Source organism: Trichomycterus rosablanca, chromosome 14, assembly GCF_030014385.1.
Source record: "Trichomycterus rosablanca isolate fTriRos1 chromosome 14, fTriRos1.hap1, whole genome shotgun sequence".
Lineage (NCBI taxonomy): Eukaryota > Metazoa > Chordata > Actinopteri > Siluriformes > Trichomycteridae > Trichomycterus > Trichomycterus rosablanca.
This window is the reverse complement of record NC_086001.1, coordinates 24,819,612-24,844,947: the sequence shown is the minus strand read 5'-3', so window position 1 is coordinate 24,844,947 and position 25,336 is coordinate 24,819,612. Positions and strand designations below refer to the sequence as shown.

General features: G+C 43.6%; 1 protein-coding gene, 3 non-coding genes and 1 pseudogene across 4 annotated transcripts; 4 read left to right on the top strand and 1 right to left on the bottom strand.

Annotated features, from left to right (window-relative positions):
• Positions 1–25,336, top strand: part of LOC134326241 (zinc finger protein 208-like) — a 164,594-nt pseudogene that overhangs the window by 121,495 nt on the left and 17,763 nt on the right.
• Positions 480–551, top strand: trnaq-cug (transfer RNA glutamine (anticodon CUG)). The gene has a single exon. It is a non-coding gene; the product is annotated as a tRNA-Gln (tRNA).
• On the top strand, positions 7,585–8,665 carry LOC134326767 (uncharacterized). The gene is made up of 2 exons (XM_063008928.1): positions 7,585–8,161; positions 8,637–8,665. The coding sequence occupies exons 1-2, from the start codon at positions 7,665–7,667 to the stop codon at positions 8,656–8,658; spliced, it is 519 nt and encodes a 172-aa protein (XP_062864998.1). The 5' UTR covers positions 7,585–7,664; the 3' UTR covers positions 8,659–8,665.
• trnak-cuu (transfer RNA lysine (anticodon CUU)) lies at positions 12,239–12,311 on the bottom strand. The gene has a single exon. It is a non-coding gene; the product is annotated as a tRNA-Lys (tRNA).
• Positions 17,001–17,074, top strand: trnai-aau (transfer RNA isoleucine (anticodon AAU)). Its single transcript has one exon. It is a non-coding gene; the product is annotated as a tRNA-Ile (tRNA).

The following is a 25,336-nucleotide window of genomic DNA, read 5'->3' as shown; positions in this document are numbered from 1 at the left end:
GACCGATGTGCAAAGACAGGGCATATACCCCCATACCCGATTCGACACTGACAGCCCTTCAGTTATGGAGCCGCCACACAGAAACGATGGAGAGCTTTACTGTTGTTGAGCAGAACAGATCTTTGTGTGAGATGAATGAGGTTCATGTAATTTTCTTTTAAGAATAAATAAAAGCTGATGCTTTTAACCTCATACATTCCTAATACTTTTATTCTACATGGTCTAAATTTATTGTAGTACACAGGTCAGATAGCAGCTTCAAAAAATTGTGTTATCACCCATATCCTTTGCTGTGTGCGAGAGGTTTTTAGCTTTTTTTTCCCTGAAATGAGTTTTTGCAACTTGGGATATCTAACATGTTAACTTTCATCTATTCATCCAGCTTAAATACCATAAACACTACATAAAAACATGTGGAGTTATTGGTGTAATTATTAACTTTTGTGCTCAATTCTTTAAACAAAAACCATGTCTTCTGTGGTTCCTTGGTGTAATGGTTAGCACTCTGGACTCTGAATCCAGTGATCTGAGTTCAAATCTCGGTGGAACCTGCCTTGGTTTAGGTAAAAACACTGTTATCAATGCTGAGTAGAAAATAGTCTTCCACATATGAAATTAGAACGAACACAAAGCAGCAAGTCATTGTTTACAGCGCCATCTACCGGGCCAACTGCGTCCTGACCTTAGTGCAGTTTTCCATCAGTGGAACGTTTTGTTGTTTGTTTGTTTTGATACTTGGGTGGCAATGTTTAACTAGAATTACTTTTATTTAGTGTTTAAAACTTCTTAATTACCTCAGTTTTGTCAATTGATTTCAGTCAATTATGTCAATCACATGTAAAGTCTGAAGTTGTGTATTTTTGCTGTATTTACTTAGCAAATGGTGAATCATTACGTTTAGTATTTGTGGTGTCAGGGTTCCATGGTGTAATGGTTAGCACTCTGGACTCTGAGTCCAGTGGTCTGAGTTCAAATCTCCGTGGGATCTTACTGCTTTTATTTGGGGCCCGGTGTGAGGTCCAATATTAAGAAACATTAGCAGTTTCAGGATAGTAGCATTCAGCGCATGTGCAGTACAACAGAGCATCACAATTGCTTGTGCTAGTTTAGAGTCACCTTAAATTACATGTTAATTTCCATCCATTCATCCAGCTTGAATATCATAATAGCACTAGTAGTGTTATAGTGTTCCACATGTGACTGCTCCATCCCAAAATATAATCGCTAATCATTGTTTACAGCATCATCTAACAGCCAACTTGCTCTTAAATGACTAATTATTAACTTTTGGGCTTAAGTAAGACCTCACTGTGTGGCTCCATGGTGTAATGGTTAGCACTCTGGACTTTGAATCCAGTGATCCAGAGTTTAAATCAAGGTGGAACCTGGTTTTATTTAGGTAAAAACACTGTTATCAATGCTGAGTAGAGAATAGTGTTTCACATATGACTGCTCTATGCCAAATTGTAACACCAAAGGGCAAATCATTGTTTACAGCGCCATCTACCTAAAGGTTTAGAAACGTTAGCAGTTTCAGGATGGTAGGGTTCAGCGCATGTGCAGTACAATAGAGCGCTTGTGGGGTGTAGACCACGATTACTTGTGCTAGTTGTGTCGACCAAGCAGATCACCATTCAGGAAGGTATATCAGTGCCAAAATACGAGCCAGTTTGTTCAGTAAAACTTTATAAGCCAACAGCAGCGAATAAACTTAAGAGCCACCTTAGATTACATGTTAACTTTCATCTATCCATCCAGCTTAAATACCATAAACACTACGTACAAAACATGTGGAGCTATTCTTACTACAGTAAAACACACTGAACTGACTTTTAAAGTGAAGTTCAAAATGTTGTACAGAGATCATTCCCATCTAGTGGTGCTAGATAAATTACAGCTTGTTGCTTGGGTACAGATTTGTGACATTATTATTAAATTGTTGTTGTTGTTGTGTTTGTTGTTATTTTTTAACTGTTCATGTTTTTAAATGTAAAACCATAAACAGCACCGTCTATAAATAAATGAATCTTGTGCTTCCACTTGAGATTTTTGTTTACGTGAACAATGTCTGAAATCTGACGAGCCTGATTAGTTTGTAATATTTAAGATGATGAATGAACCTAAATACTTGCTTTAAATTTTAAGTTTTTATTTATTTATTTTAGTTTCAATTCAACGTGACACCGGCAAGATAAAGAAAGCAAAAATAAAGTGTCCCAATCTTATCAGGTGGATATTTGTGCTTGTAGGACTGTTGTTTACTGGATGTTTTCAGTTACTTACTTCCACTATTCTGTGGGACTACACATTGTTGTTGTGTCTCATATCCATTTGATCAACAGGCAGGTTGTGCAATAAAAGAACCACCAACCTTTTCGGGAAAACAGCCAAACATGCTAACCGATTGCGCCACAGAGACACACAAAAAGAGACATTTCATTGGATGGTACACACAAGTCACATGACTTGCTAACTTTTACAGCAGGGCATTTAATTTTGGCAAATTAAAATAATCACATGTTTGTGACCTGAATGAGAGGGGCATTAAAAAGATCCCAGGTCAATAGGGCCTGCTAGTTAGAAAAGGCTCACTTGTTTGTTAGTTTAAACACAAAGGTGGGTGTGGCCAGTATAAGGACCGAACCTGCGACCTTGGCGTTATTAGCACCAAGCTCTAACCAACTGAGCTAACTGGCCTATGTACAAAGGCAGGGCATATACCCACATACCTGATTCTACACTGACAGCCCTTCAGTTAAGGAGCCGCCACACAGAAACGATGGAGAGCTTTACTGTTGTTGAGCAGTCATGGTATGGGGGTGTGTCAATACGAGGGTGTGTCATGGTATGGGGGTGTGTCAATACGAGGGTGTGTCATGGTATGGGGTGTGTCAGTACCAGTACCAGGGTGTGTCATGGTATGGGGTGTGTCAGTACAAGTACCAGGGTGTGTCATGATATGGGGGTGTGTCAGTACCAGTACCAGGGTGTGTCATGGTATGGGGGTGTGTCAATACGAGGGTGTGTCATGGTATGGGGTGTGTCAGTACCAGTACCAGGGTGTGTCATGGTATGGGGTGTGTCAGTACAAGTACCAGGGTGTGTCATGATATGGGGGTGTGTCAGTACCAGTACCAGAGTGTGTCATGATATGGGGGTGTGTCAGTACCAGTACCAGGGTGTGTCATGGTATGGGGTGTGTCAGTACCAGTACCAGGGTGTGTCATGGTATGGGTGTGTGTCAGTAACAGTACCAGGGTGTGTCATGGTATGGGGTGTGTCAGTACCAGGGTGTGTCATGGTATGGGGGTGTGTCAGTACCAGGGTGTGTCATGGTATGGGGGTGTGTCAATACGAGGGTGTGTCATGGTATGGGGGTGTGTCAGTACCAGGGTGTATCATGGTATGGGGGTGTGTCAGTACCAGGGTGTGTCATGGTATGGGGGTGTGTCAATACGAGGGTGTGTCATGGTATGGGGGTGTGTCAGTACCAGGGTGTATCATGGTATGGGGGTGTGTCAGTACCAGGGTGTGTCATGGTATGGGGGTGTGTCAGTACCAGGGTGTGTCATGGTATGGGGTGTGTCAATACGAGGGTGTGTCATGGTATGAGGGTGTGTCAGTACCAGGGTGTGTCATGGTATGGGGGTGTGTCAGTACCAGTACCAGGGTGTGTCATGGTATGGGGGTGTGTCAATACGAGGGTGTGTCATGGTATGGGGTGTGTCAGTACCAGTACCAGGGTGTGTCATGGTATGGGGTGTGTCAGTACAAGTACCAGGGTGTGTCATGATATGGGGGTGTGTCAGTACCAGTACCAGGGTGTGTCATGATATGGGGGTGTGTCAGTACCAGTACCAGGGTGTGTCATGGTATGGGGTGTGTCAGTACCAGTACCAGGGTGTGTCATGGTATGGGTGTGTGTCAGTAACAGTACCAGGGTGTGTCATGGTATGGGGTGTGTCAGTACCAGGGTGTGTCATGGTATGGGGGTGTGTCAGTACCAGGGTGTGTCATGGTATGGGGGTGTGTCAATACGAGGGTGTGTCATGGTATGGGGGTGTGTCAGTACCAGGGTGTATCATGGTATGGGGGTGTGTCAGTACCAGGGTGTGTCATGGTATGGGGGTGTGTCAATACGAGGGTGTGTCATGGTATGGGGGTGTGTCAGTACCAGGGTGTATCATGGTATGGGGGTGTGTCAGTACCAGGGTGTGTCATGGTATGGGGGTGTGTCAGTACCAGGGTTTGTCATGGTATGGGGGTGTGTCAATACGAGGGTGTGTCATGGTATGAGGGTGTGTCAGTACCAGGGTGTATCATGGTATGGGGGTGTGTCAGTACCAGGGTGTGTCATGGTATGGGGGTGTGTCAGTACCAGGGTGTGTCATGGTATGGGGGTGTGTCAATACGAGGGTGTGTCATGGTATGGGGGTGTGTCAATACGAGGGTGTGTCATGGTATGGGGTGTGTCAGTACCAGTACCAGGGTGTGTCATGATATGGGGGTGTGTCAGTACCAGTACCAGGGTGTGTCATGGTATGGGGTGTGTCAGTACCAGTACCAGGGTGTGTCATGGTATGGGTGTGTGTCAGTAACAGTACCAGGGTGTGTCATGGTATGGGGTGTGTCAGTACCAGGGTGTGTCATGGTATGGGGGTGTGTCAGTACCAGGGTGTGTCATGGTATGGGGGTGTGTCAATACGAGGGTGTGTCATGGTATGGGGGTGTGTCAGTACCAGGGTGTATCATGGTATGGGGGTGTGTCAGTACCAGGGTGTGTCATGGTATGGGGGTGTGTCAGTACCAGGATGTGTCATGGTATGGGGGTGTGTCAGTACCAGGGTGTGTCATGGTATGGGGGTGTGTCAATACGAGGGTGTGTCATGGTATGAGGGTGTGTCAGTACCAGGGTGTATCATGGTATGGGGGTGTGTCAGTACCAGGGTGTGTCATGGTATGGGGGTGTGTCAGTACCAGGGTGTGTCATGGTATGGGGGTGTGTCAGTACCAGGGTGTGTCATGGTATGGGGGGGTGTCAATACGAGGGTGTGTCATGGTATGAGGGTGTGTCAGTACCAGGGTGTGTCATGGTATGGGGGTGTGTCAGTACCAGGGTGTGTCATGGTATGGGGGTGTGTCAGTACCAGGGTGTTTCATGGTATGGGGGTGTTTCAATACGACGGTGTGTCATGGTTTGGGGGTGTGTCAGTACCAGTACCAAGGTGTGTCATGGTATGGGGGTGTGTCAATACGAGGGTGTGTCATGGTATGGGGGTGTGTCAGTACCAGTACCAGGGTGTGTCATGGTATGGGGTGTGTCAGTACCAGTACCAGGGTGTGTCATGGTATGAGGTGTGTCAGTACCAGGGTGTGTCACACACACACTTATACCTAGGGTACCCCATTATCCCCAGGACATGGGGAGAACATGCAAACTTCACCCGGGAATCGAACCCAGGACCCTCCAGAAGCCGTCCCACAGTGGAAAACAAGTCAGTATATGTGCAGTGACATGAATCCAGTCATGCCCATATATGGTAAAGGTAAATTCACTCTGCTCCCTCGGAACGCTGTGACATCACAATGTGGACCTGTGCTCTTCAGCAGCAGCATTTTGATTTTCTCCTCATTTACGATGGCTGCTTCTCTGAGACAGAGGTTTCTGCGTGTGCTGTGTTGCGGGGCGCCTCCCCGGGTGTCCTCCGGGGGCGACCCGGGTCACGGGGGTGGCACAGGGGCCCAGGAAGCGCTCCTGATGGAGGGGTTTTTGTTTAAGAGGACCAGGAGTGTGTTTAAAACCTGGAACAGGTCTGTACACTGATGCTTATGTATCTATTAGGAATTCTATATATATATTAGGAATAATTATCAATATTATGTATACACAATATTATATATATACACTCAATATTATATATATATACACTCAATATTATATATATATACACTCAATATTATATATACTGTATATACACATATATATGATGTGTTTGATCTCTGCAGGCGGTGGTTCATCATACAAAACGATCAGCTTCTATACAAGAAGAGGTTTAAGGTAGGTCACATGACTTTACATGATCTAAATCAGCTCTCTCCTGGACTCTGTGAAATACCCATAATGCACCGCAGTCTTACGCCCCCCATAATTCAGGTGCATCACAGCAGAGGTCGACTTCTGTGCCGGGATGCGCCCCTAACCGCCCCCGTCGCGTTTAAGTCTGGGACGATTTCACCGGCGTTTATATCATCGACTGTATAAATAAGAAGGTTTTATGTTCTATTCCCCCAGCGTGACTTCACGGTGCTGGCGGAAGACCTGCAGCGCTGTTCGGTCCAGAGCTGCGAGGACGCCGGGCGACGCTTCTGCTTCCGGGTGGACACGCCCACAAGGTAAGTCCAGATCTATAATCATCAGAGATAGACAGACAGACACACAGACAGATGATCAATAGACAGACAGACATGGTCAATAGACAGATAGATAGGCAGACGGACAGATAGACAGACAGATAGATGATCAGTAGACAGACACACATATTAGACAAATAGATAGTCAGACAGACAGATAGAAAGACAGAGAGGCAGATAGATAGATGATCAATAGACAGACAATAGATAGATAGATAGACAAGATTATTGATAGACAGACAGACAGATAGATGATCAATACACAGATAGACAGATGATCACGAAGCAGACAGACATGCTAGATAGACATATGGATAGACAGACAAACAAATATTAGACAGACAAATGGATAGTCAGACAGAAAGATAGATGATCAATAGACAGACATACAGATTATCAATAAACAGACAGACAGATGCTAGATAGACAGATAGACAAGAAGACAGATTATAGATGAATAGATAATCAATAGACAGACAATTGATAGACAGGATGATTGAAAGTAAAATAGATAGACAGACTGCAAGATAGATGATCAATAGACATACAGACAGATGATCAATAAGCAGACAGACAGATAGATGCTAGATAGACAGAAAGATAGATTATAGATAAATAGATAACTGATAGACAGACAGATAGATGATCAATAGACAGATCAATAGACATACTATTTATTTATGTGTCTATCCATCTGTCTGTCTGAATGTCTGTCTATCTATCTGTTTATCTATCTACTCAATCTGTCTATCTGCATCCTATATAATCTGTATCTATCACCGTGTGTGTACAGGAGCTGTACGTTCCAGGCCGACTGTGAGGCAGGTAGACGGGCGTGGATCAGCGCCATTCAGAACCTGACTGAGAGAGAAGAAGGAACAGTCGAGAGCGAGGTGAATTATCATCACCACTATACTCCGGGAGGGGAGGGGTTCGGTTCCCGTCTCTGTAACACCAGTTTAATGTGTCTGAATCAGAAGGGGTACGAGGACGATTCGAAATCAGACTCCAGTGAGACGTTATTGGACAGGGAGATTCAGTTGGAGGACTCACAGGAACCGCGGGCGTCTTCTGAAGCTCCAGGTAACCTTAACACCTCCACATTCAAGTCCGACACTATTGAACTCTAGTGACTATATATTTAACCCTTGGGGTTCGTAGGTGGGATCAGTTCTAGAGAAATCGTCTGTGATGCTCCCAATAACAAGGGTGAGTACGCCGAACCTTTATTTGGACCCTTATTTTTGGTCCACATGACACATGAAGCATCATTGGTGATACTTGGGTTAAAGATGCTGAAGAAGAACCCACTGAAGGAGACCCCGGTAAAGGAGAAACTGATAAAGGAGAAACCACTAAAGGAGAACCCACTGAAGGAGACCCAGCTAAAGAAGAAACTGCTAAAGGAGAACCCACTGAAGGAGACCCCGCTAAAGAAGAAACTGCTAAAGGACAACCCACTGAAGGAGAACCCGCTAAAGAAGAAACTGCTAAAGGAGAACCCACGGAAGGAGACCCCGCTGAAGAAGAAACTGCTAAAGGACAACCCGCTGAAGGAGAACCCACTGAAAGAGAACACGGTGAAGGAGAAACCGCTAAAGGACAAACCGCCGATGGAGGACGTGAAGAGGAGAAGACGACTGACACGAACCCGGACAGCTTTGAGAGCCGATACACCGTTGGAGAGCTGCTGGGAAAGGGAGGCTGTGGTTCGGTCTACGAAGGCGTCCGTAAGGTGGACGGGAGCCAGGTAAGTGTCAGTTTGTTGTGTTGATCCTCCCCTGGGTCCTCCTATGGCTCCAGATACCTGTGATGACCTTCCAGGACCTTATAGGTTCACGGAGACTTCCGAGTAACACCCTGGCCCCCTGAATTCCCTTTGTTCCCAATCTATGGATCCTCCCCAGGATCCTCCCTACAACCTACCGGGACATTATTGAGACAAACCCGGGATGCACACTAAGAAGGTCTGAGTCCCTGGTGATACCGGATACCACAGGATGCTTTCGGATGTCTCGTGGAGTCCACGTGTCGGCGGTCCGAGTTACTCCTGAAGAAGGTCTTGTTTTGTGATCTGGCTTCCCAGACTTGAACCCTGTGGAGCGCCTCGAGCAAGTGCAGTCAGCACGGCTCCAGACACCCGTGGAGACCTACCCGGACCTTATCGAGTCTCTCCCAACCCTTGTATTAAAAATCTACTAATGATCGTTTACTTGTGTGTTTAGGTTGCCATCAAATACGTGGTGAAGGATGAGCACCTCAGATTTACCAGGATTGTAAGTGACTTTACCTTTCAGATGAAGTAAATACCGTATAGACTGGATACACATTAAATCATTTGACCTTGTCTCTTCTACTATCAGCCCGGCGAGACAGAGTTGCTCCCCGTCGAGGTGGCCCTGATGCGCATGGTGTCCAGGCCACCCATCAGCCCGTACGTGCTGAAGCTCCTGGAGTGGTTCGACACGCCCGAGCGCTGCGTCCTGATTCTGGAGCGCCCCGTCCCCTGCGTAGACCTCTACCAGCTGATGCTCGAGAAGGGCAGGCTGAGGATGCCATTCGCCCGGCACGTTATGCGGCGGGTTGTCCTGGCGGTGCTCCACTGCCGCGACCGCGGGGTCCTGCACAGGGACATTAAGCTCCAGAACATCCTTCTGAACACAGAGACGCTGGAGGTGAAGCTGATCGACTTCGGATGCGGCGACCTGTTGAAGGATACTCCGTACTACACGTATTCAGGTAACTGTGCACCAACGGGGGGGTGGGTACTTTGGTTTGGACTTTGGGTACGAGTTTGTCTTCTTTGTTCATGTAGGCACGTGGGTATACTCACCACCCGAGTGGATAACCAAGAAGAAGTACTATGGCTGCCCTGCGACAGTCTGGAGTCTGGGCGTACTGCTGTTTTTCTTGGTTTGTGGACGCCTGCCATTTCGGTCTAAGAAGGAGATCACCAAAGGACAGCTAGTGTACAAACCTGGTGTGTCTCATGGTAAGGAAATATATACATTAAGACCTGCACATACGCTGACCAGGCATAACATTATGACCACTTACAGGTGAAGTGACTCAAGGAGTGAATCGTGATGGATAGATGACTGGGTCAGAGCATCTCCAAATCTGCAGCTCTTGTGGGGTGGTCCAGGGAGGGTAGAGTGGTAAACCAGTGACAGGGTCATGGGCAGCCAAGGCTCGCTGATGCATCTGTGGCCCCCGATCCGGCAGAAGAGCTCCTGTAGCTCAAAGGTAGCAGCAGACCAGTCAGGATGCCCATGGTGACCCCTGTCCACGTCGCTTACCTGGGGGAACACATGGCATCAGGATGCACTATGGGAAGAAGTTCTGCCAACATTCTGCGGGGAAACTTTGGGTTGGGTCACTCTGACACGTAGCTCCTACCTAAGCATTTGAGGACCACATCCATCCTTCCATGGATTCTCCAGATCTCGATTCAACCGAGCGTCCGTGAGATGTGCTGGACAAACAAGTCCATGGAGGCCACATTATCAGGAAGGTGGTCATAATGTTATGCCTGATCAGTGTATCTTCTTCAGATCTAAACACCGTATAATTTGAATCTGCATTGTCGCACTCGCCAGCCTGCTGCCATCTGACCGAACAATGCCTCAAGAAGAAGCCCAGCAAGCGCCTCACCCTCGGGCAGATCCTCCTGCATGGGTGGTTCCATGAGTAACCCGAAGACTAGGTCCAGACGGTGTAGATCTTTACACCCGTACTGGCGGCTGCAAAAAAGAGGGTAACATGACAGAAAAACACGTATCAAATATCGGGGTGAGTTTGACTCAGTCTGAACCTGGCACTATATTTACTACTATATGTGTCGACTGCCGGATGCCACCCATGCGGTTACCCATAGCGACTACGCCATCAGTCAGAACCACAGTCCTACCATTCTAATAGACAATCTACTTTTCTTCTACTCACAGATCCAACATGTCAACTTTATGGACATCGTCTTTGAACTGATGCTGCTGGGAATTCTGGGAAGAGCGAGGGTGCATCAGATCATTTCAGTAAGAGAGTCTGTGCACTATAGAGTCTAGAATTAATCCGTTCTGCACTACAAGTGTAGTTAAACACACCTATGTGGCTTTTCTTACATTGTTTAGTTGACGCAGTACCAGAGACGAAGGCTCTTTCTGGACCGGCTGATTGCTCTCATCTATTCATGTGTTACGCCCAGAAGGACTGAACGGCAGTACACGGAGCGTTATTTATTCCATCTTCAGGTGCGTGTTCTTTACACCACAAATGATCTCGAAAAAAACTGTCTGCTAGTAATCTGTTATTTATTCTTTTCTCTCTCTCAGACTGAGATGCTGAGCTTCCTGGATGAAATCTTCACTCTGGACGAGTCTTTGTACGCAGAACCTGAAGCCCTGGCTGCTGCACTGGAGACGCTTTTATGGCGCAGCCTCCGACGGTTTCATGAAAGGCTGGAAACAGAGGATATCTAAAGGCCAACCTTGATTAGAACCTTTATTTAACTGTCAGGGATGCATGTCTGGTGGTTGACGTGTTTTTCATGTGTGTTCACAGTTTGTGTACCTGTGGAGGTGCGTCAGGACCCAAGACATGGGAGACGTGTGAAGATACTACCGATGTGGAAGCGTGTATTGGATTTCTGATAGACGCGCTGCCATTAGGACAACGTCTTTACATCAGGACAACGCCCATATGACTTTGTGGACCAGATCCAGATGTGTAAAAAGCTGATGTTCTGTAAAAATTTAATAAAAAAAGAAGGAACTGTGATTCATTCATTCTCTGGCGTCTTTATTCTCTAAAAGAAAAGATTTCCAATTATTTCACTGATTGCTATAAAAAGTTGGGACGGAGGCAGAATAAGAGTGGAAGGTTTATAGAAGATTACAGTTACAGTTGCTCTCCATGCTGCTCTTTATTTTGAGGGAATCTGAGTTGTGAGATGTGGGAACAAACTGGGAACTGGAATGTGGACACAATACAGAGGAAGTAAAGGTGTCCAGATATTTGAGGAAAAGAGGCTCTACATGGCAAAGGAACCAATTTACTGCTCCTATTTTATACTTACACTTACCACAGTTCTAGTAATTGAGAGTTAAGGGCCTCACTCAGGGACCCAACAGAGACAATCCACCAATGGTGTGGCTTGAACCTGCAACCTTTTGATTGCTAGCTCAGTACCTTAACCACTAATACCAAGTTCACACTACACCACTGTGTTCTGATCTCTGTTCAGTTAACACTACACAGTGGACAGTGAGTGTATAGAAACAAGGAGGTGGTTTTATTGTTATGAATGATCAGTGTGGTCTATTTAGTTCTACAATTACTGACTGTAGTCCACCTGGTCAATGGTCACATTAAAAAACAAAGCAAGTATTATTTAGGTGGTGGATCATTCTCAGCACTGCAGTGACACTGACATGGTGGTGGTGTGTTAGTGTGGAACAATTTACAATAGTGTGAAAGAATAAAGAAAATGAAGTAATTTAAAGTGAGTGAGGTAAAACTGTAATCAGGTAGTATAGAGAAGTCTGTACCGTTTACCTCAGCTGCCTCAGGACACGTCTCAATTTGTTCATGCTCGAGTTATTTCTCCTGCTAAAAAATTTAAATTGAATTAAAGTTTAGTGTAGAATTATGTACAAAGATCTACAAAAAATAGCTGAGCTGGCTGGTTAGCTTAGTTGGTTAGAGTGTGGTGCTAGTAACGCCAAGGACAAGCACAAGCACAAACATCCACCTGATAAGTCACTGGAGACCGACTGCACAAAGTGGAAGAACGTCCTTTTGGTTTCCGTAGATGTTAAATGAAAACACTCGCCCAATGTGGGGCTCGAACCCACGACCCTGAGATTAAGAGTCTCATGCTCTACCGACTGAGCTAGCCAGGCTTAAGCAGCAGGGCAGAATGGACAGCTCATCGGTCAGACCATCAGAGAGATGTAGGTTAAATTCACTAACATCACGACCAGATTAAGAACTAATTCACACTTTACAAACAAACACAATTCAGAATAAGTAACAGAAACAGACACAGACTTACTGTCGCTGTATTGTATTATAGTGTTAAATTGTAGTGTATTTTAATGAGATTAAGCTTTAATGCTGTATTTTCTTAAATGTATTTAATCCAGCACAATGGTTAAACTGCACAACCCAACAAGTTAAAATAACCCATCATGTGTTCTGTCCAAAATTTACACAGTGCTGGTTGCCAAATAACACATTTTATTGCAACGCCATTGCAGGTCTACAACATGTTACAAAAACACTTGGGACACATTTTTGCTTTCTTTATCTTGCCAGTGTCACGTTGTATTGAAACTAAAATAAATAAATAAAAACTTAAAATTTAAAAGCAAGTGTTTAGGTTCATTCATCATCTTAAATATTACAAACTAATCAAGCTCATCAAATTTCAGACATTGTTCATGTAAACAAAAATCTCAGTTGGAAGCACAAGGTGATTCATTTATTTATAGACGGTGCTGTTTATGGTTTTACATTTAAAAACATGAACAGTTAAAAAATATCAACAAACACAACAACAATTTAATAACAATGTCACAAATCTGTACCCAAGCAACAAGCTGTAATTTATCTAGTACCACTAGATGGGAACGATCTCTGTACAACATTTTAAACTTCACTTTAAAAGTCAGTTCAGTGTGTTTTACTGTAGTAAGAATAGCTCCACATGTTTTGTACGTAGTGTTTATGGTATTTAAGCTGGATGGATAGATAGAAGTTAACATGTAATCTAAGGTGACTCTTAAATTTATTAGCTGCTGTTGGCTTATAAAGTTTTACTGAACAAACTGGCTCGTATTTTGGCACTGATATACCTTCCTGAATGGTGATCTGCTTGGTTGACACAACTAGCACAAGTAATCGCGGTCTACACCCCACAAGCGCTCTGTTGTACTGCACATGCGCTGAACGCTACCATCCTGAAACTGAAACTGCTAATGTTTCTAAACTTGAAACTTGCCATTTGCTGAGTAAATAAAGCCAAAAAGAGAAACACACACACACACACACACACACACACACAACTTCAGACTTTAACATCTCAGATCCCACTGAGATTTGAACTCGGACCGCTGGATTCCAGAGTGCTAACCATTAACACCATGGAACCATCTCACTGCAAAACTAAATGGCGTAAAGATTCATCATTTGCTGAGTAAATAAAGCAAAAAAGAAAAATACACACACACACACAACTTCAGACTTTACTTTTACATCTCAGATTTTTTAAACTTACGTGATTGATATAATTCTGAGGTAATTTAGAAGTTTTAGGCAGTAAATAAAAGTAATTTTAGTTAAACATTGCCACCCAAGTATCAAAATAATAAACTATTCCACTGTTGGAAAACTGCACTGAGTTAAGTTTAGGACCCAGTTGGCCGGTAGATGACGCTGTAAAAATGATTTGCCTTTTGGTGTTACAATTTGGTATAGAGCAGTCACATGTGGAACACTATTCTCTACTCAGCATTGATAACAGTGTTTTTACCTAAATAAAACCAGGTTCCACCGAGATTTAAACTCAGATCACTGACACCACAAGAACTAAACGTAATGATTCGCCATTTGCTGATTAAATAAAGTCAAAATACACAACTTCAGACTTTACTTTTACATCTCAAGTTATTTAAACTTATGTGATTGATATAATTGACTGAAATTAGTTGACAAAACTGAGGTAATTTAGAAGTGTTAAACACTAAATAAAAGTAATTTTAGTTAAACATTGCCACTGTTAGGATTTTTGGAACATAACATCATTATTAAACATAAATTCAATGTGAGAAGTTGTACGGCATTTCCCCACGTGGCTCTTTGTCTGGTAGGTGCACTCAAAATGGCGCCTACCATGATCCCTCGTTAGGGACCCTCCAGATGTCTGCCATGGGGGGGGAGGGGCGGAGCCCTGGGCTTTTTTAGCACATTTCATTGGCTCCACCAGCAGTGAAGGAGGAGGAGCCTAGCTTAGTTTAAAAAACCGCGCGCTCAGACGCACGGGACTTCTTTTTTTTGGCTGGCGATCATCTGGATTGCAGGAGAAAAGGAGCGCCGATCGGCTTAGCTCTGACATATATTCACAGATCATTTCTTACACTTAATAAAGTGTTTTTGAAGAGTACTTTCTGGATTCTCCGACTGCTTCTTCAAGGCTTCTCGACAAAAAGATTCGTCGTAACACCACCCAGGTATCAAAATCACAACAAAACGTTCCACTGTTGGAAAACTGAGAAGGCTCAGTTGCTTGTTAATTATTAAGTCCAAAGGTGGGTGTGGCCCGTACGGGGATCTAACCTGCGACCTTTGTGTTATTAGCACCACACTCTAACCAACTGAGCTAACCAGCCAGTTCATCTGTATTTTCTTTAGATCTTTGTACATAATTCTACACTAACTCCATTCAAGCATCTGAAACAGACTTTCTTAATACACATCTAAGAGGTTTTGTGGGTTCTTATATGTGTGAACTATCTAAACTATATATTTCTTAAAGTTCCTGACTGAGCTTAATGCCACGAACCAGCGACTGGAGCAGATACGACTCAGGTCCTGCACACAGTAAGTAGTGCTGATACACAGTACCAGCCTGCACACCAAAGGAGCTCCAAACATCAAGTTTTCACTCATTAAATCATGTTGTAAACTTTGTGGAATGAATGTAGGATTTGTATGTGTAGATTCTGGGTTTTAGGAAGTTCAGCTACTGTTAATATTTTCCCCAATTGAACTAAAAACGATGTTTTAATTGTTATTGTCATTAAGACTTCACTAAGAGTTATTACCATCAAGCAAATGTAAAGCATATTTCTATATGAAGAGCATCTGTTTCCAGATAATATACACTGAGGTTTAATCGTTTGATCATCAGACATGGTTGTGCAGTAAAAGGCACACATCCCTGGGTGGGCTCAAACCATCAACCTTTCAGTTAACAGCCGAACGCGCTAACCGATTGCACCAGAGAGACAGGTGCACAATCAACAGCACAGCTGTTTCATTGGACGGTACACACAAAAAAATCAAATCTCTCACTGTGGAGGCAAATTGGTGGTTAAGTGGGCGGGTCTAAACTGCTGTAGGCTGAATGAGCAGAGATAAACTGCTGTAGGCTGAATGAATGTACCACAATACAGTATAGTTTAGATAGTTCACACATATAAGAACCCACAAAACCTCTTAGATGTGTATTACAGTTTTTTCAACTGCTTACACACTAAATATTTGCTTGTCACACAACTTTCTAAACATGTCCTTCAAACACCATAACCCCACACCAAATCTGCAAAACCATACACTAATGCTCAGTGTCTGACTCAGTTTTCAATTTCCTAAAACACATTTTGCAAAACTCCACACACAATTTTCTACCTAATACACAAAAATCAAACAGGAAGTAACTTGATTTCCTTTTTCAAACACAACCTATCAAAATGCCACACTAAATCACCAGTGCTTCACTCTCACTCCTCACATGTGCAAACACTCATTACTTTATTGAACACCAAAGAATCATTAGCATAGGTCACATATTGACATAGGTCAAGATGTCTGTTTTGAACAATGAATGACAATGCAGAGAGAGCCAGGAGAGTTGGAGGTAGAGGAAGGGGAGGAAGAGGACAGGGAAGAGGACGAGGGCAAAGAAGGGAAGCAAAGAGAGCGATTGAGGAATTTTTCTCCACATGGCGCTGGCAATATGATCGTCGTCCCTGTGCCCGCATTCCACTACTCCAGGCAATAGAGGAGGCATGTGGCGACATTGACGCTGCCTCTTTTCAAGGTTCAACACACACACACACAATTAATTTTTTGGTAAAAAATAAAATTATTTGTTTGAAATTAGCTTTTTCATAGATGTTTGGTTTCTGTCCAACTACATGTGGTGGTTGGATTTTTTTCTTCTTATGTGCTGTACAAACATTGTATTTAGAGCAGCAAATGATTTGGAAAAAATAAATATTTTTGGTTTCAATACTGCTTCTGTGTGTTGTGAGTATATTCCACCTTCTCTCTGCACGTTTGTATGGAAATAAACATAGAATCCCATGAAAGACAAGAGCTTTATGTTTTAAACATCAGTGTGTACATGATGTATCCAAAATGTCATATTATGACAAAAGTGTTTGCAATGTGAGGTCAATGCTTGCTTTTGAATGCGTGTTTATGACATTTTGAATGTTGTGTGTCATTTTGCTGGAGATTTGAGGCATTTTGCATTTTGCGTGAGCAATTGTGGGTTTTGTGTGTAGAGTTTTGAAAAATAGACACAGAATTTTGAAAATATGTGTAAACAGTTGTTAAAAACTGTAAGAAAGTCTGAACATAAGAAATTACTAGAAAGCGATGAGATCTCGGATCATTAAAATAACATGAAACTGCTGCATTTCTGGTGCAATAACAACCAAATTCAGTTTAGGAGCCGCTCACTTCTGCAGATCTTCACTGAAAGTGTGCAGAATCTCAAATGGTTTTTGTGCTGCCATGCAGCTGGTTGAATGGGGGTTAGTGTAGAATTATGTACAAAGATCTAAAGAGAAAACAGTTTAACTGGCCGGTTAGCTCAGTTGGTTAGAGCGTGGTGCTAATAACGCCAAGGTCGCGGGTTCGATCCCCGTACGGGCCACACCCACTTTTGGACTTAAACTAACAAACAAGTGATCCTTTTTTAACTAGCAGGTCCTATTGACCTGGGCTTCAAACGTTGTTATTCTGGTAGGACAATAAAAGCGATATACTACTTTTTATTCAATGTATTTAACTACATAATGTTGTACAATATTACATGTGTACTTAATACTTTTGTATTTTAATACTTGCAAATTTGAATACTTGCATACTTTAATACTTGCTTACTATAAAACTTTGCATTAATATATATTGAGCTGCTGTAATAAATTATTCATTTAATTTTATCTGTAATGCTAATGATGGGCCAAACTATCTTTAGGCTTTGGGGTTGTTGAGGCTAAATATTCATGATTGTTGTAATGTCGCAACACAGTCACATTAGAAATCCCTTTTAAAACTAATGTTTGATATTGCAGGGTCTGATGAAGACACTAAAAATCTTATCCGGTGGAGAGTGGCCAACCAGGCTCTCTTTCACTGGAGTTTTGAGTAAGTAACTGTTTGTTTGACGTAACAAAATTTGTGTTACTTCATATGCATAATATTAATTACAAAGGGTGGTATAAAGACAAGTTTTAGTATTTAAGTTTTGCTAACTTTTTCAAAGCATTAAAAACTTTTAATGACTAAACTTTTTTTGAAGCAGTGTATGCTATATACATTAGTAACTGTTATGTGCATTATATTGTAGAGCCTTTGTGTTGGAGAACCAAATGCAGGGGAAGGTGACTCCCACTTATGTGAAGAAGAAGTGGGAGAACCTCAAACAAAAATACAAAGTAAGCTTCATTTGTTGGTAAGATCTTCAGTAAAATATCAGAAAAGATTTGTAATACAAGTTAATGTCCTTGTACTGTGTCTATGAATCTTGTAGGAACTTAAGTGTCCACCTACTGGGGTAAGTACAGAGGGTGGTGAAGCAACAGCAGCATCCTGGAAATGGTACCCGGATATGGATGAGGCAATAGGTGGGAGACCATCAATTAGCCCAGCGATCCTTATTTCCTCATCTGGCTAGGCCACTCCAGGACCTTGAAATGCTTTTTACGGAGCCACTCCTTCGTTGCCCGAGCGGTGTGTTTGAGATCATTGTCATGCTGGAAGACCCAGCCACGTTCCATCTTCAATGCTCTCACTGATGGATGGAGGTTTTGGCTTAAAATCTCACAATACATGGCCCCGTTCATTCTTCCCTTAACACGGATCAGTCGTCTTGTTCCCTTTGCAGAAAAACAGCCCCAAAGCATGATGTTTCCACCCCCATGCTTCACAGTATGGTGTTCTTGGGTTCTTCTTCTTCCTCCAAACACGACGAGTTGAGTTTTTACCAAAAAGTTCCATTTTGGTTTTATCTGACCACATGATATTCTCCCAATCCTCTTCTGGATCATCCATATGCTCTCTGGCAAACTTCAGACGGGCCTGGACATGTACTGGCTTAAGCAGGGGGACACGCCTGGCACTGCAGGATTTGAGTCCCTCTCGGCGTAGTGTGTTACTGATGGTAGCCTTTGTTACTTTGGTCCCAGCTCTCTGCAGGTCATTCATCAGGTCCCTCCGTGTAGTTCTGGGATTTTTGCTCACCGTTCTCATGATCATTTTGACCCCACGGGATGAGATCTTGACCCCAAGGGAGATTATCAATGGTCTTGTATGTCTTCCATTTTCTTACAATTGCTCCTACAGTTGATTTATTCACACCAACCTGCTTGCCTATTGTAGATTCACTCTTCCCAGCCTGGTGCAGGTCTACAATTTTCTTCCTGGTGTCCTTCGACAGCTCTTTGGTCTTGGCCATGGTTGAGTTTGGAGTCTGACTGTTTGAGGCTGTGGACAGGTGTCTTTTATACAGATAACGAGGTCAAACAGGTGCCATTAATACAGGTAACGAGTGGAGGACAGAAGAGCTTCTTAAAGAAGAAGTTACAGGTCTGTGAGAGCCAGAAATCTTGCTTGTTTGTGGGTGACCAAATACTTATTTTCCACCATAATTTACAAATAAATTCTTTAAAAATCCTACAATGTGATTTCCTGGATTTTTTTTCTCATTTTGTCTTTCATAGTTGAAGTGTACCTATGATGAAAATTACAGACCTCTCTCATCTTTCTAAGTAGGAGAACCTGCACAATCAGTGGCTGACTAAATACTTTTTGGCCCCACTGTATCTGAGGGAGATGGAAGAAAGGGAAAATGAGAGGGAGATAGAAGCAGCAGAGAACGAGGAGAGAAGATGGAGAGAGGCTGAGGAGAGGGAGGAAAGAAGAGAAAGGGAAAGAATAGAACGAGAGGAGAAGAGAGAGCAAGAGGCGCGCCAGAGAGAGGAAAAGCGAGAGCGGGCGACGTGAGAGAGAGAGGAGAGGAGAGTCCAGGAAGCAAGAATGAGGGAGGAAAGAAGAGCAAAGGGTGACTATTTTGAAGAAACTAGAATATAAAACATGTTTTCAGTTATTTCACCTTTTTTTGTTAAGTACATAACTCCACATGTGTTCATTCATAGTTTTGATGCCTTCAGTGAGAATCTACAATGTAAATAGTCATGAAAATACAGAAAACGCATTGAATGAGAAGGTGTGTCCAAACTTTTGGCCTGTACTGTATGTATAATATATACAGTGTATCACAAAAGTGAGTACACCCCTCACATTTCTGCAAATATTTCATTATATCTTTTCATGGGACAACACTATAGACATGAAACTTGGATATAACTTAGAGTAGTCAGTGTACAGCTTGTATAGCAGTGTAGATTTACTGTCTTCTGAAAATAACTCAACACACAGCCATTAATGTCTAAATAGCTGGCAACATAAGTGAGTACACCCCACAGTGAACATGTCCAAATTGTGCCCAAATGTGTCGTTGTCCCTCCCTGGTGTCATGTGTCAAGGTCCCAGGTGTAAATGAGGAGCAGGGCTGTTAAATTTGGTGTTTTGGGTACAATTCTCTCATACCGGCCACTGGATATTCAACATGGCACCTCATGGCAAAAAACTCTCTGAGGATGTGAGAAATAGAATTGTTGCTCTCCACAAAGATGGCCTGGGCTATAAGAAGATTGCTAACACCCTGAAACTGAGCTACAGCATGGTGGCCAAGGTCATACAGCGGTTTTCCAGGACAGGTTCCACTTGGAACAGGCTTCGCCAGGGTCGACCAAAGAAGTTGAGTCCACGTGTTCGGCGTCATATCCAGAGGTTGGCTTTAAAAAATAGACACATGAGTGCTGCCAGCATTGCTGCAGAGGTTGAACACGTGGGAGGTCAGCCTGTCAGTGCTCAGACCATACGCCACACACTGCATCAACTCGGTCTGCATGGTCGTCATCCCAGAAGGAAGCTGACGCATAAGAAAGCCCGCAAACAGTTTGCTGAAGACAAGCAGTCCAAGAACATGGATTACTGGAATGCCCTGTGGTCCGACGAGACCAAGATAAACTTGTTTGGCTCAGATGGTGTCCAGCATGTGTGGCGGCGCCCTGGTGAGAAGTACCAAGACAACTGTATCTTGCCTACAGTCAAGCATGGTGGTGGTAGCATCATGGTCTTGGGCTGCATGAGTGTTGCTGGCACTGGGGAGCTGCAGTTCATTGAGGGAAACATGAAATCCAACATGTCCTGTGACATTCTGAAACAGAGCATGATCCCCTCCCTTCGAAAACTCCCTTTTCCAACAGGATAACGACCCCAAACACAACCTCCAAGATGACAACTGCCTTGCTGAGGAAGCTGAAGGTAAAGGTGATGGACTAAACCCAATTGAGCACCTGTGGCGCATCCTCAAGTGGAAGGTGGAGGAGTTCAAGGTGTCTAACATCCACCAGCTCCGTGATGTCATCATGGAGGAGTGGAAGAGGATTCCAGTAGCAACCTGTGCAGCTCTGGTGAATTCCATGCCCAGGAGGGTTAAGGCAGTGCTGGATAATAATGGTGGTCACACAAAATATTGACACTTTGGGCACAATTGATGACATGTTCACTGTGGGGTGTACTCACTTATGTTGCCAGCCATTTAGACATTAATGGCTGTGTGATACACTGTACAGTGTATCACAAAAGTGAGTACACCCCTCACATTTCTGCAAATATTTCATTATATCTTTTCATGGGACAACACTATAGACATGAAACTTGGATATAACTTAGAGTAGTCAGTGTACAGCTTGTATAGCAGTGTAGATTTACTGTCTTCTGAAAATAACTCAACACACAGCCATTAATGTCTAAATAGCTGGCAACATAAGTGAGTACACCCCACAGTGAACATGTCCAAATTGTGCCCAAATGTGTCGTTGTCCCTCCCTGGTGTCATGTGTCAAGGTCCCAGGTGTAAATGGGGAGCAGGGCTGTTAAATTTGGTGTTTTGGGTACAATTCTCTCATACTGGCCACTGGATATTCAACATGGCACCTCATGGCAAAGAACTCTCTGAGGATGTGAGAAATAGAATTGTTGCTCTCCACAAAGATGGCCTGGGCTTATAGCCCAGGGCTAACACCCTGAAACTGAGCTACAGCATGGTGGCCAAGGTCATACAGCGGTTTTCCAGGACAGGTTCCACTCGGAACAGGCTTCGCCAGGGTCGACCAAAGAAGTTGAGTCCACGTGTTCGGCGTCATATCCAGAGATTGGCTTTAAAAAATAGACACATGAGTGCTGCCAGCATTGCTGCAGAGGTTGAAGACGTGGGAGGTCAGCCTGTCAGTGCTCAGACCATACGCCGCACACTGCATCAACTCGGTCTGCATGGTCGTCATCCCAGAAGGAAGCTGACGCACAAGAAAGCCAGCAAACAATTTGCTGAAGACAAGCAGTCCAAGAACAGGGATTACTGGAATGCCCTGTGGTCTGACGAGACCAAGATAAACTTGTTTGGCTCAGATGGTGTCCAGCATGTGTGGCGGCGCCCTGGTGAGAAGTACCAAGACAACTGCATCTTGCCTACAGTCAAGCATGGTGGTGGTAGCATCATGGTCTTGGGCTGCATGAGTGTTGCTGGCACTGGGGAGCTGCAGTTCATTGAGGGAAACATGAAATCCAACATGTCCTGTGACATTCTGAAACAGAGCATGATCCCCTCCCTTCGAAAACTCCCTTTTCCAACAGGATAACGACCCCAAACACAACCTCCAAGATGACAACTGCCTTGCTGAGGAAGCTGAAGGTAAAGGTGATGGACTAAACCCAATTGAGCACCTGTGGCGCATCCTCAAGTGGAAGGTGGAGGAGTTCAAGGTGTCTAACATCCACCAGCTCCGTGATGTCATCATGGAGGAGTGGAAGAGGATTCCAGTAGCAACCTGTGCAGCTCTGGTGAATTCCATGCCCAGGAGGGTTAAGGCAGTGCTGGATAATAATGGTGGTCACACAAAATATTGACACTTTGGGCACAATTTGGACATGTTCACTGTGGGGTGTACTCACTTATGTTGCCAGCCATTTAGACATTAATGGCTGTGTGATACACTGTACAGTGTATCACAAAAGTGAGTACACCCCTCACATTTCTGCAAATATTTCATTATATCTTTTCATGGGACAACACTATAGACATGAAACTTGGATATAACTTAGAGTAGTCAGTGTACAGCTTGTATAGCAGTGTAGATTTACTGTCTTCTGAAAATAACTCAACACACAGCCATTAATGTCTAAATAGCTGGCAACATAAGTGAGTACACCCCACAGTGAACATGTCCAAATTGTGCCCAAATGTGTCGTTGTCCCTCCCTGGTGTCATGTGTCAAGGTCCCAGGTGTAAATGGGGAGCAGGGCTGTTAAATTTGGTGTTTTGGGTACAATTCTCTCATACTGGCCACTGGATATTCAACATGGCACCTCATGGCAAAGAACTCTCTGAGGATGTGAGAAATAGAATTGTTGCTCTCCACAAAGATGGCCTGGGCTTATAGCCCAGGGCTAACACCCTGAAACTGAGCTACAGCATGGTGGCCAAGGTCATACAGCGGTTTTCCAGGACAGGTTCCACTCGGAACAGGCTTCGCCAGGGTCGACCAAAGAAGTTGAGTCCACGTGTTCGGCGTCATATCCAGAGATTGGCTTTAAAAAATAGACACATGAGTGCTGCCAGCATTGCTGCAGAGGTTGAAGATGTGGGAGGTCAGCCTGTCAGTGCTCAGACCATACGCCGCACACTGCATCAACTCGGTCTGCATGGTCGTCATCCCAGAAGGAAGCTGACGCACAAGAAAGCCAGCAAACAATTTGCTGAAGACAAGCAGTCCAAGAACAGGGATTACTGGAATGCCCTGTGGTCTGACGAGACCAAGATAAACTTGTTTGGCTCAGATGGTGTCCAGCATGTGTGGCGGCGCCCTGGTGAGAAGTACCAAGACAACTGCATCTTGCCTACAGTCAAGCATGGTGGTGGTAGCATCATGGTCTTGGGCTGCATGAGTGTTGCTGGCACTGGGGAGCTGCAGTTCATTGAGGGAAACATGAATTCCAACATGTACTGTTACATTCTGAAACAGAGCATGATCCCCTCCCTTCGAAAACTGTTGGCAGTTTTCCAACAGGATAACGACCCCAAACACAACCTCCAAGATGACAACTGCCTTGCTGAGGAAGCTGAAGGTAAAGGTGATGGACTAAACCCAATTGAGCACCTGTGGCGCATCCTCAAGTGGAAGGTGGAGGAGTTCAAGGTGTCTAACATCCACCAGCTCCGTGATGTCATCATGGAGGAGTGGAAGAGGATTCCAGTAGCAACCTGTGCAGCTCTGGTGAATTCCATGCCCAGGAGGGTTAAGGCAGTGCTGGATAATAATGGTGGTCACACAAAATATTGACACTTTGGGCACAATTTGGACATGTTCACTGTGGGGTGTACTCACTTATGTTGCCAGCCATTTAGACATTAATGGCTGTGTGTTGAGTTGTTTTCAGAAGACAGTAAATCTACACTGCTATACAAGTTGTACACTGACTACTCTAAGTTATATCCAAGTTTTATTTCTATAGTGTTGTCCCATGAAAAGATATAATAAAATATTTGCAGAAATGTGAGGGGTGTACTCACTTTTGTGATACACTGTATATATATATATATATATATATATATATATATATATATATATATATATATATATATATAGGGGTTCAAACGTGTGTGTATTTTTCTTACCTGCTAAGAACGTTTCTGCCTGTGACAGATGGTCCTTCTGTCGTTTTCCTGCAATAGTTATGTACTTTTCCTTTTTCTTCGTTGGGCAATCACTTGTTGAGGTACTACAGGATGGCACAGACTCATCTTCCACATTACTATCTTGATTTTTATACAATGTTTATATGTTTCTGCTATCCTCTGGCTCTCACCCTCCAATCCAAGCCAGCGTTTAACGCTGTTTCTAAATGAATCCCACCGCGTGCGAGTAAAATCCTTTGCGTCTTCTTTCTTTATGAAAGTGAGATACATGTAACATTGTTTGTAACCCTGTTGGGGCGATTTGGAAGGTTTTCTGGTTCTATAATCCTCGTCTTCACTGCTCGATGTTTACGACAAGGGCGCAGACATTTTGGATTGCGGTTCCAAAGAGCGGCGACCTGATTGGTCCAGCGGGAAGCAAGTGACGATTACTCCGCAAATCCTTATCGCTCATGATCAAAATATGACTACGCGAGGAAGGAACTATTGCCGACTTTAAACACTAATTTAAAAAAAAACTGCTGGAAAGTAAATGGAGAACTTTTAGTTTCTCGTTCTAAACCAATGGATGTTTTTAATAAAGTAAAAATCATTTAGTGCACATATATGGGAACGGGATGAAACGAAAAACGTGTTCACCTTATGGCCTATTACCTAATAATTACACAGTAAACATTAATAAGTAAATAGTAATAATAAAAGTATAAATCTTTAGGTTAAACTATTACTGGGAAATAATGTGATTATCTATAGTGGAGTGAATGGTGGGTAGAACCAGGAGGTTTAGAGCCTGATGTGATGATCTGATCTGCTTATTTCCATTTACGTAACATAAATCGTCTACGTCCATTCCTTTCTCCTAGAAGTGCTGATGTTTTGTTCATGGCCTGGTCACATCTCGAATTGATTATTGTAACTCTCTCCTTTTTGGTCTACCTCATATGGGAGCTAGAGCTTTTAGCTACTCTGCCCCACATCTCTGGAACTCTCTCCCTCCTGACATTCACACCATTGATTCAATCCCTGGTTTCAAAACATACCTTAAAACGTATTTTTCTTTAAACTCGCCTACCCTTAATCTGTGTAATGAAT